At 42.9% G+C, this 16,188-nt stretch overlaps 1 protein-coding gene across 2 annotated transcripts in view; it reads right to left on the bottom strand.

Annotated features, from left to right (window-relative positions):
* The window catches only part of SOS1 (SOS Ras/Rac guanine nucleotide exchange factor 1), a 75,402-nt gene that overhangs the window by 42,578 nt on the left and 16,636 nt on the right, over positions 1–16,188 (bottom strand). The window contains exons 3-6 of one of the 2 annotated variants that reach the window (XM_090052696.1): positions 14,596–14,731; positions 13,796–13,956; positions 2,533–2,742; positions 599–742 (exon numbers count right to left, since the gene is read on the bottom strand). In XM_090052696.1, the coding sequence (XP_089908822.1) occupies positions 599–742; positions 2,533–2,742; positions 13,796–13,956; positions 14,596–14,731 (651 nt within the window). The remainder of the gene's footprint in view (positions 1–598; positions 743–2,532; positions 2,743–13,795; positions 13,957–14,595; positions 14,732–16,188) is intronic. The other variant, XM_090052702.1, reaches the window with a different exon arrangement.

Below are 16,188 nucleotides of genomic sequence, written 5' to 3'. Positions count from 1 at the left end.
TCTTCTTTTAACTCATAATGCCAGTAAGAAGGAATCCTATCAGCTAAGCATCACAACCTCTCTTAGACTGACCCAGGGACTGAAAGCATGAGCGGATGTTTAGCAGCCTCCAATGAACAAAGCACTGAAAACAGGGATTGGCAACCTATGGCCCACAGGCCAGATCTGGCCTGCAGCAGCTCTGGGAATCAGCAGCACATTCCAGCCAAAGCAACAGAGGGAGCGTCCCCAGAGTCCCACTACCTTTTCTATATTTTTTCTCTGCTTTTTCCATCTATTTTCTCCGCTGCATCTGCTGATCATTGAGTGGTATGGATGTCTGCAGCCAACAGAAGCGACTGGGTTGCAAGACACAGCCCGTGGTACCAAAAAGTTGCCAATCCCCATTCCATATCTTGAAATATAGGAAAAATCTACCCTGCAAGAAGCACTCTGTAAAAGACAGCTGATGAACACAGCCAGTAAAGACAGCTGGAACAAACAAGCACTGAGCTGCTTCAAAAGGTCTGCTTTTAAAAATATATATATTCTAAATATAGTTACATAAGGTATAGTTTTTAACAAAAAAAGTATAACTAATGTAAATGTGATTACTTACCTCTGCTAGGTCTTCAAAGCAGCTGCCTACTAAAGGATGGGGACTACCGTCATCTGTCATTTCTACAGTATCTTCAAGAAGGCCCAATAACTTTACACTAAGTTCATGAATATCTGATATACGACTAAATATATTTTCCACATCCTATAGAAAACAATGGAACCAGAAAGTGAAAAAAGGCTCTGAAAACCAAATATAAAGCATGCAAATAAAGCTCCTTGTTCAGTAGTAGTTTGAACACTGATTTGTTTCTCAATTAGAGCAAGATTACAAATATGTTAGAAAACAGATATGACAAACAAAAATCAAAAGGCAACACTTGTGGGAAACAGTAAAGAGTTGACTTGGTAGAGGGAACCACTCATCTTATAGCTAACTAACTTAAATTCTGTGCAAGAAAAATACTCTGTTCTTCCACATACATCACAATAATGACCCAAATGTCAGCCTGCCTTATTCAATATGACACAGTATTAACCCCCACCTCAAAGTAATGTGCTGTTTCTCAATTTGTATTCTGGACCCACTGATGCCTTAAAGAGAAGAACAGTGAACCTGTTGAGGAAGTAACCTAAACCTTTCAACTCTGTTTCTCTTAAGTAACCCAGTTTCTTTAGCTTTCATTCTTTTGCACACATACCAACTTCTGCGCACTATGGATGAAGTTCTGTGGCCCCACCAGTTTTAGTAGGGCCGAGGATTTCTCTGTACTGTTCAGGACTCTTATAAAAGGGAACAAAGGTTCATGGTTTAGAAACATGTGGACAGTCTGATAAATTCTGTTCGTCATACTGTGGCACAGTACTAGTCCACACTATTCAGAATCATACAGCAGACACTGTCTGATGTTTCAGAAAACAGTGAATCTGGAGAACAGATTGCTGTCCAATAATACATTTGGCTAATTAAGCCATTTTATTTTTATCTGCACAATGTTGAACAAAGAGGAAAAGATGATCCCCCCTTCTTGGTCCTCAAATAATCAATTTAAGACCTCAAGGCAGCGTTTGAATTATCTTCTATTGTCTCAGCATTTAATCTTTGTTGTTATGCTGCATTTTCTAGCAGTTTTTAAAGTGCTTTACAGGAGATACATATTCTTTGTCCTACTCCCATATTTGAAAAATGCAAAGAGTTGGGGGGCTCCAGGGTTAAGCTGCTTAGAAGGCCTCACAAGTCTCTTACAGCAGTGGTTCCCAACCTTTTTAGACCGTGGACCAGCAAACCATGGACCGGCAAACTGCAGCCCAGAAGTGACTGGCATACTGCAGACCGGCAGCCGGTCAGCTGCCAGTCCGCAGTATGCCTATCACTTCCAGTCCAGCAGCCAACCCTTCACGCCCCTGGGTTGGGAACCTCTGAGTTACAGAATTAGTGAACCATGGTTCTCCGTTTCAGGTGGCTGAATAAAAAAAATTAGTTTAATTTTCAGTTGCAGCACCCACTCTAATCTATCAATAATAGTTGGCCTTCTCTTTCAACATTTATTTCACCACAAACCGTAATGTTTGTGTTTGTGCAGTGTTTGTGCTGCCTCTTCCTTCCTGCCTTTTCCCTGTCTGTTCTTATCCACAATCCATTTGCTAAACTATATATGCAGCTAAGTACACAGACATGCACACCATGCACTTTTTTTAGCCTTTTCTTTTAAAGTTGCTAGCCCTTGCTCTACATCAGCACCAGAAAATTAAATTAGTGGGTTTTGATCACAAACTGTTCTGGCTGAAAAAGTGGTATGTGGTAGATGGAAGTGGGGAGCCGGGAGGTTTGGGGTGGGCTTTCTGTTATCATTTTCTATAAAAAATGAGAATGTTATTTTGGGTCAAAGTCCCAGAGAAGCTCACTTAGACTAATGCAGCCAAGATTTCCTACATATAAAATTTTTCTAATATAAAATTTCCTAATATAAAATAGTAACATAATATAATACTTACATGAGCTGAAAACAATTTGGAGTTGGAAATAAAAGGCTCTCGAAAAACTTTAATAATGAGATTTAATTCCCTTATAAACTGTCGAACTTCTGCCATGAATGACTTTACGAGATCATAATATGTCTGTTCCCCAGAGGTGGAAGGTTCCTCATCAGATAAAGTTAGTGCACTTATATCTTCTACATCTTGATGGAACATGTCCATTAATACCTGCGTTAAGTGAAGGTAGAGAGAGAAAGAGAGTTAAGACAGGCTTCTTTACATAAATGTAAGCACATATTAAGTACAACAGTTCTTGGGGGAGGGGAAGTTCTTTGTATAAAAAGTTTAAGTTAATATTAAGTTAACAGAAGATTTTGTATGTTCCTTGAAATTAGCTGAACATATGGCAAGAAGAAAATCGAAGAAAAAAGTTGATAAATTATTAAAACTTAACAGACAATAAATGCTTCGATTTGGAGTAAAAATACTCCTGTGCTTCAAGATACAAGAACTATGTTATTTTTCTCTGCACCTCAAGCCATTAAAATTACAAAATGTAGCAAAAGAAAAACATTTGGAGTCCTTATTCACAATGGCTGCTCATTTAATCCTTATAATACAGAATTAGAACCAGTACTAAAATAGATCATTCAATTTAATATTTTGAATTGCACAAAAGAGAGAAATCCAGAGTATGACCTTTCGGAAATTTACAGTTTTTCTAATGTGTGTGACAAATACAAAAGTACTTGGCAGGTTAAGAAAGTAGTTTGGTAAGCTCCAAACCTTACCATTTACTAGTGTCAGTAAGTAGTACTTACGTAGCTAGCACTATGCAAACTAGTTTAATAGGTCAATGTAGCTACTCCCTAACTTTATAGACAGGAAAACAGATTCAGAAAAACAGGTTATTCCAGGCCTGAATTTCTAAATCTGAGAAAAATAATTAATTGCTTACCTACCTGGCTGGAGTAGCAGACATCAAGCCATTTGTATTTTTATTTCATTTATGGTATACTATTCTATTGCCTCCTTTCAACAGCTAGGAAAGTGGTTGTCACTTGCCTGACAACTTTCTTTTTTAATCTAGTTCTAGACTTCTTGGATGAACCTGAGAATATTATAGCCACTGAGACTGTTTCACTGGATATAAAATATGGTATTGATACCAGCTTACTAAATAAACTGCTTAGAAGCTCAAAATGTTATGGACAGTCAGTCAGAAGCAGAGATAACAAAACTCCTAGCTCCTGGGTCTGCGCTTAAACCACTAGGCCAGCAATGGGCAATTATTTGGGCCAGCAGGCCACATAGGGAGTTTTGGGGAGCTGTCACAGGCCAGGTCAGCACTGCCCCCAACCCTGCAACTGGCAGAATAGCACACCAAACCTCCATATGTGGGATGGGGCCGTAGGTGGGGAGCTGGCATGGGCGTGCAACAGCTTTGGCAGGGGCAGCTCAGCCTGGGCCTGCACCACCACCAGCACTGCCTCTAGGCTGCCCTTCTACCCTGAAGAAGGGCTGGAGCTGCTGCCCAGCTCTGGGTGTCAACCAGCCAGAAGCTGCAGCTGGATGCTGGGAAAGAGTAGGACCTGGCAGTGGACACAGCCAACTCCTCCTCACTGCTAATGGGGCCTTCTCACTGCAGTCGCCTGGAGCCTGCAAAGGGGCTGCCCTGAGGCTCCTTCCCGCCACCAGCACCACCTCTGGGCCCTCATGGCCTTTAAAAAAAATAAGTCCAAAAAAATGAAAACATTTGTGCTTGGACAAAAGTTTTTCAATTTTGGCTCTGACAAAGTAATTTTTTTTATTTCTGCAGAGGGATCGCTTTTTCCAACCAGTTTCAAGAAAACAATGAATTATTCCTGTACTTATTTCTTTCCAGGGAAGCAATAGCTTGAATGCTTGCTGACTGGGTCCGCTATGAAGTCCGTAAACAGGACAAGTTGTGGGATCTGTGGACAAAAGCATGTCAAAGAGCTCTTTCAAGTATCTGCCTATACTAAGAAGCCAGCTCTTAGCTTTTTCTTTTTGTTTTTGACTACAGAAAAATAGAACGATTTTCCAGTGCAAAGAACTCAGAAAAAACTATAACAGGTTAGCATTTTTGACACTACACATTACTATTTGAAATCTCATGAATCTCTGGGTTTATCCTGTCTACCATAACACCCTGGTTAAGAATCACAGGTCTACACAGATCCATCTATAGGCAAGTGTCCAACAATTGCCTTTCAAGGAGGAAAGAAGAAAGGGAGAAAGGAAAAAAAGAGGAAGAAAGAGGGGGTTCTACTTTGATCAACCAGAGGATAACCCTCCCAAAGGGGATGTCTAATCTGTAAACCCTATCAGCAGGCTGGTAAGGACACAAACCAGTGACTAAATGTCATGGAAATCCTCTGCAAACCCCAGGCCCAGGAACCTGGGGTAAGCTAGAGGCTGACTGAATCCCCAAAAATGCGCACCCTTAACTTGAAAAGGAGAGGGGCTGCCTAATGAACTGGAAAACTTAACACAATCCATCACCTATCTGAACAGTCTGAAATGAATACAGCCTGCTGCCTAGATTTGTTATGAACTGAGCAAACAGTCCAATTCACAAAACGGTTTTGGCCTAGGATACATAAGAAGAGAGAGCTCTCAGAACTCAGTGTGGTACTTCACATCTCCCCAGATAGTTAAGATGTATTAGAAAACAAAGATAAATGTATGGCTGAATTCATGTGGAATTTCAAAAATCACCTTCCATAGAAGTTTCAAACAGGGTTTGTTTGTGGCTATCCTTACAAATGAATGTGGCCAGCTTGCACAGACTGCACAGCAAATGGATGTCTAGGAATTTTGGAAGTTGAAGAGGTTATTTAACTAAGAGTGCATCAGGTTAAAGGACCAGGATGGACATACCAAGACTGATGCCATCATTTTCACTGGGGGGCTCTTCTGACATTTACTAATCACCAGGTTTCTTAAGAAAAGAAGTAAAAACTTTGTCTGATTTTTTTCTCAGCAAGTCATAAATGCCTCCGTGATAAAAGCAGAGCGTACGCCTCGCCGTGAGAGGTCAACCAACATTCTATGTTCACACTGGCAGCAAAGAGATCAGCAGGAAACTCCCCACTTCTGCAATACTTGCTATAGAAAACTCTTTCAACTTCTGGTCATGCGTGATGAAGCTCTCTACTTTTGTTTTATGAATCTGATAGACGTAAAGGTATTTCAGCAGATCTGGTATACTATGCACTAGTCCTTATAAATGTAAACATATATAAGGAAGATATAAGGAAGATGATCCCACAGTTCCTTGTTTGGAAAAAATATTATTCACCAGGTCTCTCTGAATGTGCTATAAGTGATTAATATAAATACCTTGCAAACTGAGGGACAGTCAAAGCTCCATTACTTACCTAACCTGAACTTGGTTACGGTTCACATGCCTTACATTTGAGAATCCAGGTGCATCTCCAAGATTAATCTCTATTTAAATATTGAAGGGCTGTTGGCTGAAACCAAATGTCCTGGCAGATATGTAGTTGGTTTGTCCACTGGAGAGAATAGTATATTTGAAGGAATTTCTACCACCATACCTAGGCCATGTTTAATTAGCTAGTTAACAGATCTTGGCCAAACTTAGAGAAGCAAAAGGTGCAATCTTGCACATGGATGTTGTTATGTTGAACTGCCACAGGACAGTATGAAACATGGCAATTCATTTCAGGAAACTGGTTTCCACAAAAAGAGCTTTACTGACCTGGAGTCTAACAGCACTGCAACTTCCAGGAAAGCTAGAATTCTATGAACACTCAAGTCAAGTCAGCCCCGAGGCCACTGAAACCATTGGGGCACATCAGATGCTGTAACAACCCTAGTTATGTTACTTTGCATCATTAGTGATTCTTCAGGCACAGTGACCTGGTGGTGTCCATCTCTTATCCAAGTATGAATGACCACTGGCTTATGGGGGGCATATCTGCCCACTGACAGGTCTTGTTTTCAGTCCTGCTGGCTGTCCACACACCCTCCTCACTCAGGCAAGCCTAGGTGGAGGCGCTGGTTTAGTTGCTGACAACCTGACCATGGAACAGGCGATACCGGTTTACATGGTACTAGATAGCAGACCAAGAGAGGCCTGGCCTGACATTGCTATGAATACTGAAGACCTGTAAATAGTCTACAGGAACAGACCTAAGGCCTAACTTGGAAAACTGTTGAAAAAAACAAAAAGCAGCAGTATAAATATCCTTCAGTTTGCTGCCTCCCCACCCATGGATGCTGATTGGGCAAGAGGGCTGCCTGTACCAGTACTGCCAGGTGTATGATAATTATAATATTTGCATGATAATTTCAACCCTTGTATAATGTAAAATGGATAATACTAAGAGTGTAAAAAATGTACAATATTTTTGATGCAGTTAACTGATGCAGCATATGCAAAACCCAAGTCACTATCAGAGAGTCTTAACTGACTTTTGGGCTCACTGTCAGTGCTTTCTTATGACTTCTTGCCTCAAAATAAAGAAAAAAACCCTTCAACTTTGATGACCTAGTCCTCACTCACTTAACGCAGGCTTACAGTGAGCAGTATAAAGTAACTGCATAACTATTTACAATACACAGACCTGAACTGCAAAACAAAGAGAAAAGAATAATCATACATTCAGTTTAACCAGTCAAAGAAAGTTAAACAAAACATTATAGCGGGCAGTGTCAAGTAGTGTGGTGCAGGATATAAGGCAAACTGATGTTACTTAAAAAAAAAAAAAAAAAAAAAAAGAGGATGACCTATTTGCATACTTATCTGCATACTTCCCCCCCTGCCAGTGTATGATAGTTTTTTAGAAAATACGATCATTTGAGCTTCCAATACAATAATTTCATATTTAAGACCTGGCAATGCTGGCTCTCATGCAGCCTTGCAGCCCCGCAAACAGACACTGAGACAGGGACAGGCCCCGCCCTGACTTTTTTTTTTTTTTTTAAAAAGTCACAGCCACCTGGCCCAGTCAGACCCATCCCAAAGTAAGTGGGTGCTACAGAGGGTGGGACACAGGGATGAGGGGAGCAGGGCTGGGCCAAGGAGGTGGGGGCAGGAACAGCAGGGTGGTGCTGATCCATCCCCACGCCCACTCAGGGCCAGGAGGGGTAGATGGACCAGAGCTGGGTCGGGGCAGAGGAGCACTGTGGCTTGGCCAGGGAGCAGTGAGGTGACAATGGCCTGTCCCCATGCTCACAAAAGGCTGTGGGGAGCAATGCTTTTTCTACCCCCCACCTCCCTCCTGCAAGCCAGGCATGGGCAGGGAGTGGGCGCCCAAGCCAGAGGTGCGTGTAGGTGGTGGGGACAGGGTATTGTTGTGATGTGTCCCTGAAATTGCAGCCCAGGGCTGTGGTGAGCCTGTGAAATTTGGCCCTAGGCTCTGCAATTTGAGTACATCCAATATATAATGGTATATGAAAAACTCAGAAACTGAAGAATTTCTTCTAGACTCTTTTCAAGAGTGCAGTGCCTAATTTGTTTTCAAGTTGCAAAGGTTGTGGTTGTTAAATGAAAAGTCTTCAACTGTGGCTTGAACATCTTTATAGTGCTCAAGACTGTTGTCGCATGCTAGGCTATAGGCCTGTGTGAAGCGGAAAGTATTTGCTTCAGATTCGGCTATTTGGAGGGACAGTGATCTGATTCGGTGATTCAAATTACTGTTCCAATGTGATTCGGCCAAACCCAAATCTGAAGATATTCAGCCATAGACTATACGGGCTGGCAGTGCCAGTGGGAGAAGCTAGAAGAGCAGCCAGACGAGCCCTGGCTTGAGCTGGCAGCCTTGGGAGAAGCCGTGGCTCGTCCAGATGCTCCCCTGGCTGCCCCACTGCTGCGGCGAGGCAGGCAGTGTTGGCAGCCCCAGGAGAAGCTGCAGGGGCTGGGGGGAATGATCAGGGAGCTGGGGGATCAATCCCCAAGCTCCCAATCATTCCCCCCAGACCCCACAACTTCTCTTGGGGCTGCCAGCACTGCCTGCCTTGCCCCGGCAGGAGGGCAGCCAGGGGAGCAGCTGGATGTATTGCTCTTCCCCCACTTCCTCCCACTGGCACTGCCTAGTGCCTGCCTGTACAATCAAGGTTTCTGATTCGATTCAGAGAGATTAATGGGTCTCCTGATTTGATTCGTATTCAGCCTCCAAATCTCCTCTGAATAGAAACTGCTACCGAAGCTTTGCACAGCCCTACTATGCTATACAGCAAGGTACAAAACATACAGCCTACCAGCCCCAGCCCCAGCCCGCCATGGGTCAAGGAACTTGGGGGTGTGGCTTGTTGCAGAATCCAGGGTCCTGGGATCCTCTTGTACATAGCCATTGGCAGCAGAAGGATGAATGAGGCTGTGCTGACATGGCTCCATCTGCCCTGCATCTGCTTGGCCTACAACCATTTGCCTCATGGATTCTGATCTGGCCCAAGGCACTGGGTGAGCCATTGACTAGTTAGCCTGTAATGCTTTTTGCCACCAACAGGGCTTCAACAGTCATTGCCCTCAGTTTATTTCTGGTGTCTAGAAGCAGCTTCTCACTGAGCTGCAAAATTTTATCATGTTCCAAGACCCTGCACTTCACTCAAGCTTGGTAGTTAGCAATACTGTATAAAAAAACTCCAACCAGCTGCATAAGCCTTCCCTTCCTAGAAGGTCCATATTCTTAGACTCCTTATCTAGGATGCCTTGTTCTTCTAGTTTCCCAATTATTTTTGAGCTGCTTTGACACCAAGACATTCAGGGATGAGATGAAAAAGGATATGGCTTCTACGGTGGCTAACATCATAAGGAAATATGATACCATAAAGGTGCAAAATGTACAACTGAAGATGTCTCCAGGGAGAAGTGATCTATAACCTGATGGTCTTTCTCCAGATTCAGTCTAGCTCAGTAAGGACCAAACATTTTGGGAAGCGTGTCATAAGCTAAGCCTGGCACCCTCCCTGAGTGGCAATCTGATCCATTTCCTCTGTCTGATCTGCTGCTGTTCTTCCTGATCTCTCCCTAGTCTGACAAAAAGAGACTGTTTGTGGTTAGGATAGGCCACCCCTGGGTCTAGCTGAAAAGGAGATCCTTTAGGGGACAAGAGCTGCTGGTGCCACACAAAAGTGAGCATGTATATAAGAAATATTCCCCTAAAACAAATGCAGCTTCAGAATACATTAGGCAGTGATGCTTTATACAGGCTGTCAGTGGCAATTCTACTTCCAGTGCAGTCAGATATGCACAAGATCTAAAAGACTGAACAAAAAGAGGAATTGTCATCGACACTGATTACTATAACTGATGAAGCCTGATCAGTCTGCATAAAAGAAAGCAAAACTGGTTACAAAAGATGAGGTGGGCTCTGCAGCCTTTTAAGACTAACAGTACTAACACCAGATTGATGAAGCAGGCATAAGCAAGTCAAAAGTCTGACTACTGCTTGCCAGTATCAGGAACAACAACGTGTGTTGACCCTCATTCAAAGACCTATGCTCCTTACTGCCTCAGTCAATAGAAGTCTCTGATTTACCTGAAGAGAAGTGACAAGAAGGCTCACTGTGTCAGAGAAACCTGACACCTCAAAGCCAGAAAAACAATTTAGCACTAGCACACCTTTTTAGAGGCAAGCTCAGTCCAAGACACTTCTCAACAACTTCGCCATGAAAAAAGAGTTTCAAATTGGCACCAAACATTTGAGTGCATTTAGAAGAGCTGCAGACAAAACTCTGACGGGTGATACAGCATACTTCCAAACCAAGGAGGCATCAGTAAGCATTATGCACATTAGCAGGACCAGCTGTCTTACACGCTGGGCATACCTTCAAGCTTGGAGATCTGGACTCTCCCATCAGAACTAACCCTTGGTATTGAAGCAAAACTAAAAGAAATTAAAATAATTTATTTTTAAGCCAGTGGGTTTAAGAAAAGAGCCTTAACAGACTAAGTATAAGCCCAACATCAACCAAGAACTGCAGGAAAGTGGAAGGACCTTAATTCTAATTCACTGTCACAGGCATAAGTCGGGGGTGCACCGACAGAGATTTTGGGGGCTGATACTGATAGCCAATATTTAAGGAGGGATATCCACTGATACCAATTTGATTTCCAATACAGCTACATGCAGCTGGTAAATCTGCTGGGATGAAAGGGGCATGGCAGATCAATGCCCCCTAAGGTGAGGGAGAGAGGGGGAGGCACGGCTCAGCTGGGGTGGGTGGAGCACAGGCTGGAGCCGCAACTTATGAGGGGGAGGGAGGGCCCGCTCCCACCACTGTCCGTACCCTGGGAGTGCATGTGCCCCTGGATCTGTACGGGGTGGGGCAGGCAGGCAGGCTGCAGCACTGGGAGGGGGCTGCAGCCACCCCAAAATTTGGCGTAGCCGTTCTTCCAGTGCTGCTGCCTGTTTGGTGCAGCCCTGGCTCTTCCCAGTGCATGAGGGAGGTGGGGGTTGAGCTGGGGCTGTGCCGGGTGGATGACAGTGGTGCTGGGAGCAGGGCTGTGGTGAAATCTGGGGTGCCTGCAGCCCCCTCTGTAGCCCCCTAGTGCTGCTGTCACCTGCCCTGAGCCCAGCCCTCGCCAAGAAGAGCTTGGCGCAACCTCAGCTCCAGCCCACCCGTCCCACCCAGATCTAGGGGCATGCACATCCCTCGCCCCTCCCAAGATGCATGCAGCAGCAGAAGAGTATGCACATAGCCTCAGTGGATACCCCTATGAGACTCTAGGCTCACACTCTATACACATATTCCCACTTAAAAGAGGCTAGTTATGTTAGTTTGAAGTCAGGCAGGGTAGCAACTTTAAGACTGACTGGTTTTGCAGCTTGTTGCCTATAACTGATGTCTCTGAACCAGTAAGTCAAAAAAAGACGGGGCAGCTTTTTGTTGGCATGGACCAGAGCTTACAACTGATCAAGCAATAGCTGTGGGTTGGCAGTCTCTGCCCTCAAACCCGAACAGTGAGCTGTCAGATTCCCAGCCCTTCTGCAGTGAGCATCAGCTTAAATCAATGGTCACCAACCAGTGGATCTTGATCCACCAGTAGATCTCTGAGCCTCTTGTAGTTGATCAGAGGCTGGGATGGGGACTGAATGCCTGTGTGCATGCATGCACACGCCCCAGCCCAGCAGGTCAGTCCTTGGGGGATGGAAGGGGAAAGGGCTAGATTAAGGCCCCCGCAGTGGGGGACAGTGCCGCAGAGGCAGAAACAGGGGTAAGTTGAGTGGGGGCCCCAGCCAGAAGGGCTTACCTGCTGGGGAGGCACACCCTGAAATAATTGTTATTCCTTCTGCCTTGTAGCCCCACCCCCTTCCCTCCCAAAGATTTACCTGCTTGGGGGGGGTGGGCACACTGGAAAGGGAGCAGTAGCAGCCATGCACAGATCTTGGGTTGCTTTTAAATGCCAAAGGTGATCTCCTACTTTAAAAGGCTGGAGACCACTGGCTTAAATGGTGATTAGCAGCAGGCCCCATAATGGAGGTGAGCACCACAGAATGGACAGGCATTACAGCACAGCTCTGTGCCACCAATCCCCCATGTAAAATGGGACCTCTTTGCAGGCTCAATCTAGCCCATGGACTGTAGGTGGCTGACCCCTGCTTTAAGGTGCCACCCTACCCTATCTTCTACCTGATGTCTTTACATAAGGCCCACATGCACAAATAATAAAAGCAATCGTAAACCAGAATAACAATTTAATCTGTCCTCATTTGGAAGTCTGGGGGAAAAGAGAGAGAAGGGAGTGAAAACATGATGCTGTTTCCATTATTTGAGACAATCCTAATTAAGATGTTTATGTACAGTACATAGTAACACTGTATAAAGAGCAACAGGAGAAAGCATGAAAGTGCTTGAGGAAGACAGAACTAATAGGCAGTATAGCCTGACATCTTTTATGAATATACAATGAGACTGAGAGCCTACTATGTTTTCAAGATAAGACGGGGCTGGGAACGCTCTTCAGTGAGTGTCTGAGATGGTGAAGGAGAAGCCAACACAGCATCTTTCCAGGCAGATACTAGCAGACTGGACGCTTGCTTCAAAGCCTGTCAGGTTCTGGCTGTGTATGCCTGGGGCTGCTGGAACTCTTCAGTTCAACTCCAGTGTACAGGAACACTTTAATACCAAATTGTGCTACAGGCAGTTTCTTGTCATCTGCATTTCACTAGTCTCAGTCTATGGGAGGATGTGGTAAAGTGTAAGAAAGGCTAGAGGAATCAGTATTATTCCTACTGTATCACAAGCATGCAACTTTTACTAATCCTCCATGTGCAACCCACTGGATATAAGCATGTGTGTTTAAAAGCAGCGAACAGACAACTATTAAGCATCTTACTGGTTGCCAAGATTTCCCTTACGAGATACAATATTTCTTCATTGTTTTTTATTTCTTCCTTTATCTTAAAAATGAAAAAGACAGCCAAGTACAAGGCTGAAACAAGACAGAGGATCATTTACTAGAGCAGAGAGTAACACCACCCTCAGAACCAATGAATAGCAGAAACTCCAAGAAGGTTGCATAAAAAAGGATCTGGACAGTCCAGTCTTCAGAAACCAGAGGCTCTGAGCATCCTCAAAGTACTAATTTCAAGTTCAAAAACAACTGAAGCACTGGAGAATGAAGATGAAGACAAAGTGTTCCAGGGAGCCAAAATGCATTACCATCTGACAACAAGCCAAGGAAACTTCCTGAATTCCTCAGTGGTTTATGAGGTGGTAGGAAGTGATCCCCTATAAAACCAGGGCTTTAAGCCAGGGAGCCCTCCCTTTATTTGTACACAGAAACATGAACCCCAAGTAGAGATTCTGCAGAGACATTCACTGTCTACTAACTCTGAACTTTCCAACTTCTGTGCCATCAAAATACTGGTGTAATGTTTCAGTAAGTGTTATTGGGAAGAAAGGCCTATATTTAAATGAAAGGGCTTTTAAACTTAAAAATAAGTCTTTTATCACCACCACTTAGGAATGCTCAATAGTGAAGTCTTAAAATTAGAAATAATTTTAAAAAGTCACATATTACTAGGGGATTGAGAGGAAGCTCAGAGTTGTTTCAGTTACTAATCTCTGTACAAACAAAGCATTTCTAGAAAACCAATTGGCACTGTTGCCATATTACTTGAAACTTATCTTAAAAATTCTACCTTATAATATGAAATACAATTAAAAAATAAGAGCCAAAATGAAATAAGCAGCATTTGCAACATCCTTTCAAGCTCTTATTAAAAATTAAATATTGCAACATTTTTCTTCCATTCATTTGAGAAAGAAGAATTATGCCTACCTTATCAGCACACATTGCCACTTTAATGTCTTGTTTTGTAATTTCATAATGTCTTATATTTCGTACATAATTCCCAACCAACTTTAAGATATCTGCAGAAATGTATTCTAATACTGCCACTATGTAAACAGATACTTGGTGGTCAATTTTATAGCCTAGAACTTCCTGAAAGTAAAAAACAAAGAGTGCCTTATTAAAAGGATATTCATCTGATCAAAAAGCTAAGTTATATATCTTATGAAAAATCTATAAATCAAATATTTTACACAGTAATCATTGAACAGTCAACATATATTCAGTCAGTGTTGGCAATACTACAGTACTTCGCTATACTTAGAACAGAAATAACAACAGTGTCCCAAAAAAACACCATGGTACATAACCATTCTGAAATGGTGACAACCCTACTAAACATCTATAATGTGCAATACAATTCCAACTAACACAGTGTCATTTGAAAAGCACTAAGCTCTCTTTAGTTAAAATAAAAATGCTCCAATTTTTGGCAAATTCGTCTAATCTTTTTTTCTCACTTTACTGGATTACAAGAAAACTTAGCAAAAGCATCTGAGAAAAAAGCAGCAGCCTAACTGTATTCTAAATACATACAATCAACTAAAACGGAAATGTTCTAAATGATACATAATATTTGTGAAATTGATGCTTTACCCTTTTTCAGTTAAAGTAACAGGCAACATGCAGACAGTGAATCAAGCATAAAAATGACAACTTTATCACCAGGTGATTATGAACAATGCAGATTTGCCTGACTTTAAGTAGCAAAGTTGATATTTGAATACTTGCCTTTAACAAAGGATGGATTTTTTCCACTGGGAGAGATAATGGGTTTCTTCGCTTCCTCTTTTCAATAGCAGATTGTGCATCAGCAATTGCCCACTTATCAATAGGATGGGGAAAGCTCTTTTGAACACGATCCTTAGGAGAGAAAATAGCAACTAGCAGCTAAGTATGTAATCTCAAAAGTATTCCCCAAACAGTGTAGCAGCTAACTTAAAACAATTCCTCGATGCAGTTTCCTTATGCATATGTCTATGATGTAGTCATTACTTATATGAATAGATACAATTTTTCCTCTGTAAGACTGCAGCTTTATTTGGAGTATGCAATGCACAGCACTCATTGTAGGAGAAGCAATACACTATCTGTTTTAACCTTATAGTCCAGTGTGGGCCCATATCTCATTGCCTGCATTACCACCAAACTCTGTTCTCAGGAAAGAATTATCTCCTTGGACTTTCCTACAAGCACTTCTCTCTGGAATACTTAAATTCTTCAAGCATTAAGAAGACTATCTTTAAAACAATGCTTTTTTTAGATAGATTGTCTACCCCTAAATTCCATATGAACTGAACAAGAACCACCATGAGGCTTCAGAGAAGTGCAGGGTTTATTCCAGTTACTTCTTCCACCCCTCAATAGCCACTGTGGTGCTGTAAAGAGTGAGCCTCCCCCATGCTGTGAATGATGCCTTTGTGACATCCAGACAGCTACACAGATGGGGAGCCAAGGCACAGATGTTCATGTCAGAGATGCCTGACAATTTTAGGTGCCCAACCAGAGATTCTAATGGCTCAATTTCTCAGACAGCATAGCATTTTTGTTCAGAGTACAGCTCTTAGTTGCAGTTTTGAGTGTTCACTTATGTAAATGACACCCAAGTTTGAGCAACCGGAAATAAAGAACACACTCGTGAAACAGCTGGTTTAAGTAGCTTGTCCTGCATCACAGAAGAACTCCAAGGCAGAAGCAAGAACAGAATCCCATTCTCCAAGACCACCTTAATTGCACAGACCACCTTAATTCTGCTGTTGCAACCACAGTGTTCTCTTAATGTAGGTGTGCGCTTTATTTTCCAGGGTTTTAGGAGTGTAAACAAACAAAAAAATCCCCTTTTCTGGACTCATGCTGATTTAAAAACCATGTTTCATAAACCATGTTAAAATTTTTCATCTAGAACAGACTTCTATCACCTGAGCTAACAGCAGTGATAGTCATGTCTCTCAGCTCCACCACCCACAAGGTTGTTGCCTATTTGTGAGAAGCAAGGAATACTGGATATCAGGAATCCCAGGTTTTCTTCCAGGTTTGGAGGCAGATGCATGCTTAGTGGTTAGAGACATCTATTCCTGCCCCTCCCAGCCTCATTCTAATCCCAGTTGTCTGTTTTCCCATCACCCCTTGTTCAAGCTGTTGGCCCTTGTTCAAACCCTCACCCTGGCTTCTCATTTCTTCTGAATTGCAATCAGCTTTCCTCTTTTCCTGGGTACCAACAAGGGTACCACTCAAGTGAAAGAAGAAGGTCACCCTGTTCTCAACTCCCAAGACTGACAATACAGTAGGACTTCGCTGCTGGAAAGAGAAACCACACGAAA

The sequence above is a fragment of the Crocodylus siamensis genome, chromosome 1 (genome assembly GCF_052110815.1).
Source record: "Crocodylus siamensis isolate JL-2025a chromosome 1, ASM5211081v1, whole genome shotgun sequence".
In the NCBI taxonomy this organism is placed as follows: domain Eukaryota; kingdom Metazoa; phylum Chordata; order Crocodylia; family Crocodylidae; genus Crocodylus; species Crocodylus siamensis.
This window is presented reverse-complemented; position numbering and strand designations above follow the sequence as displayed.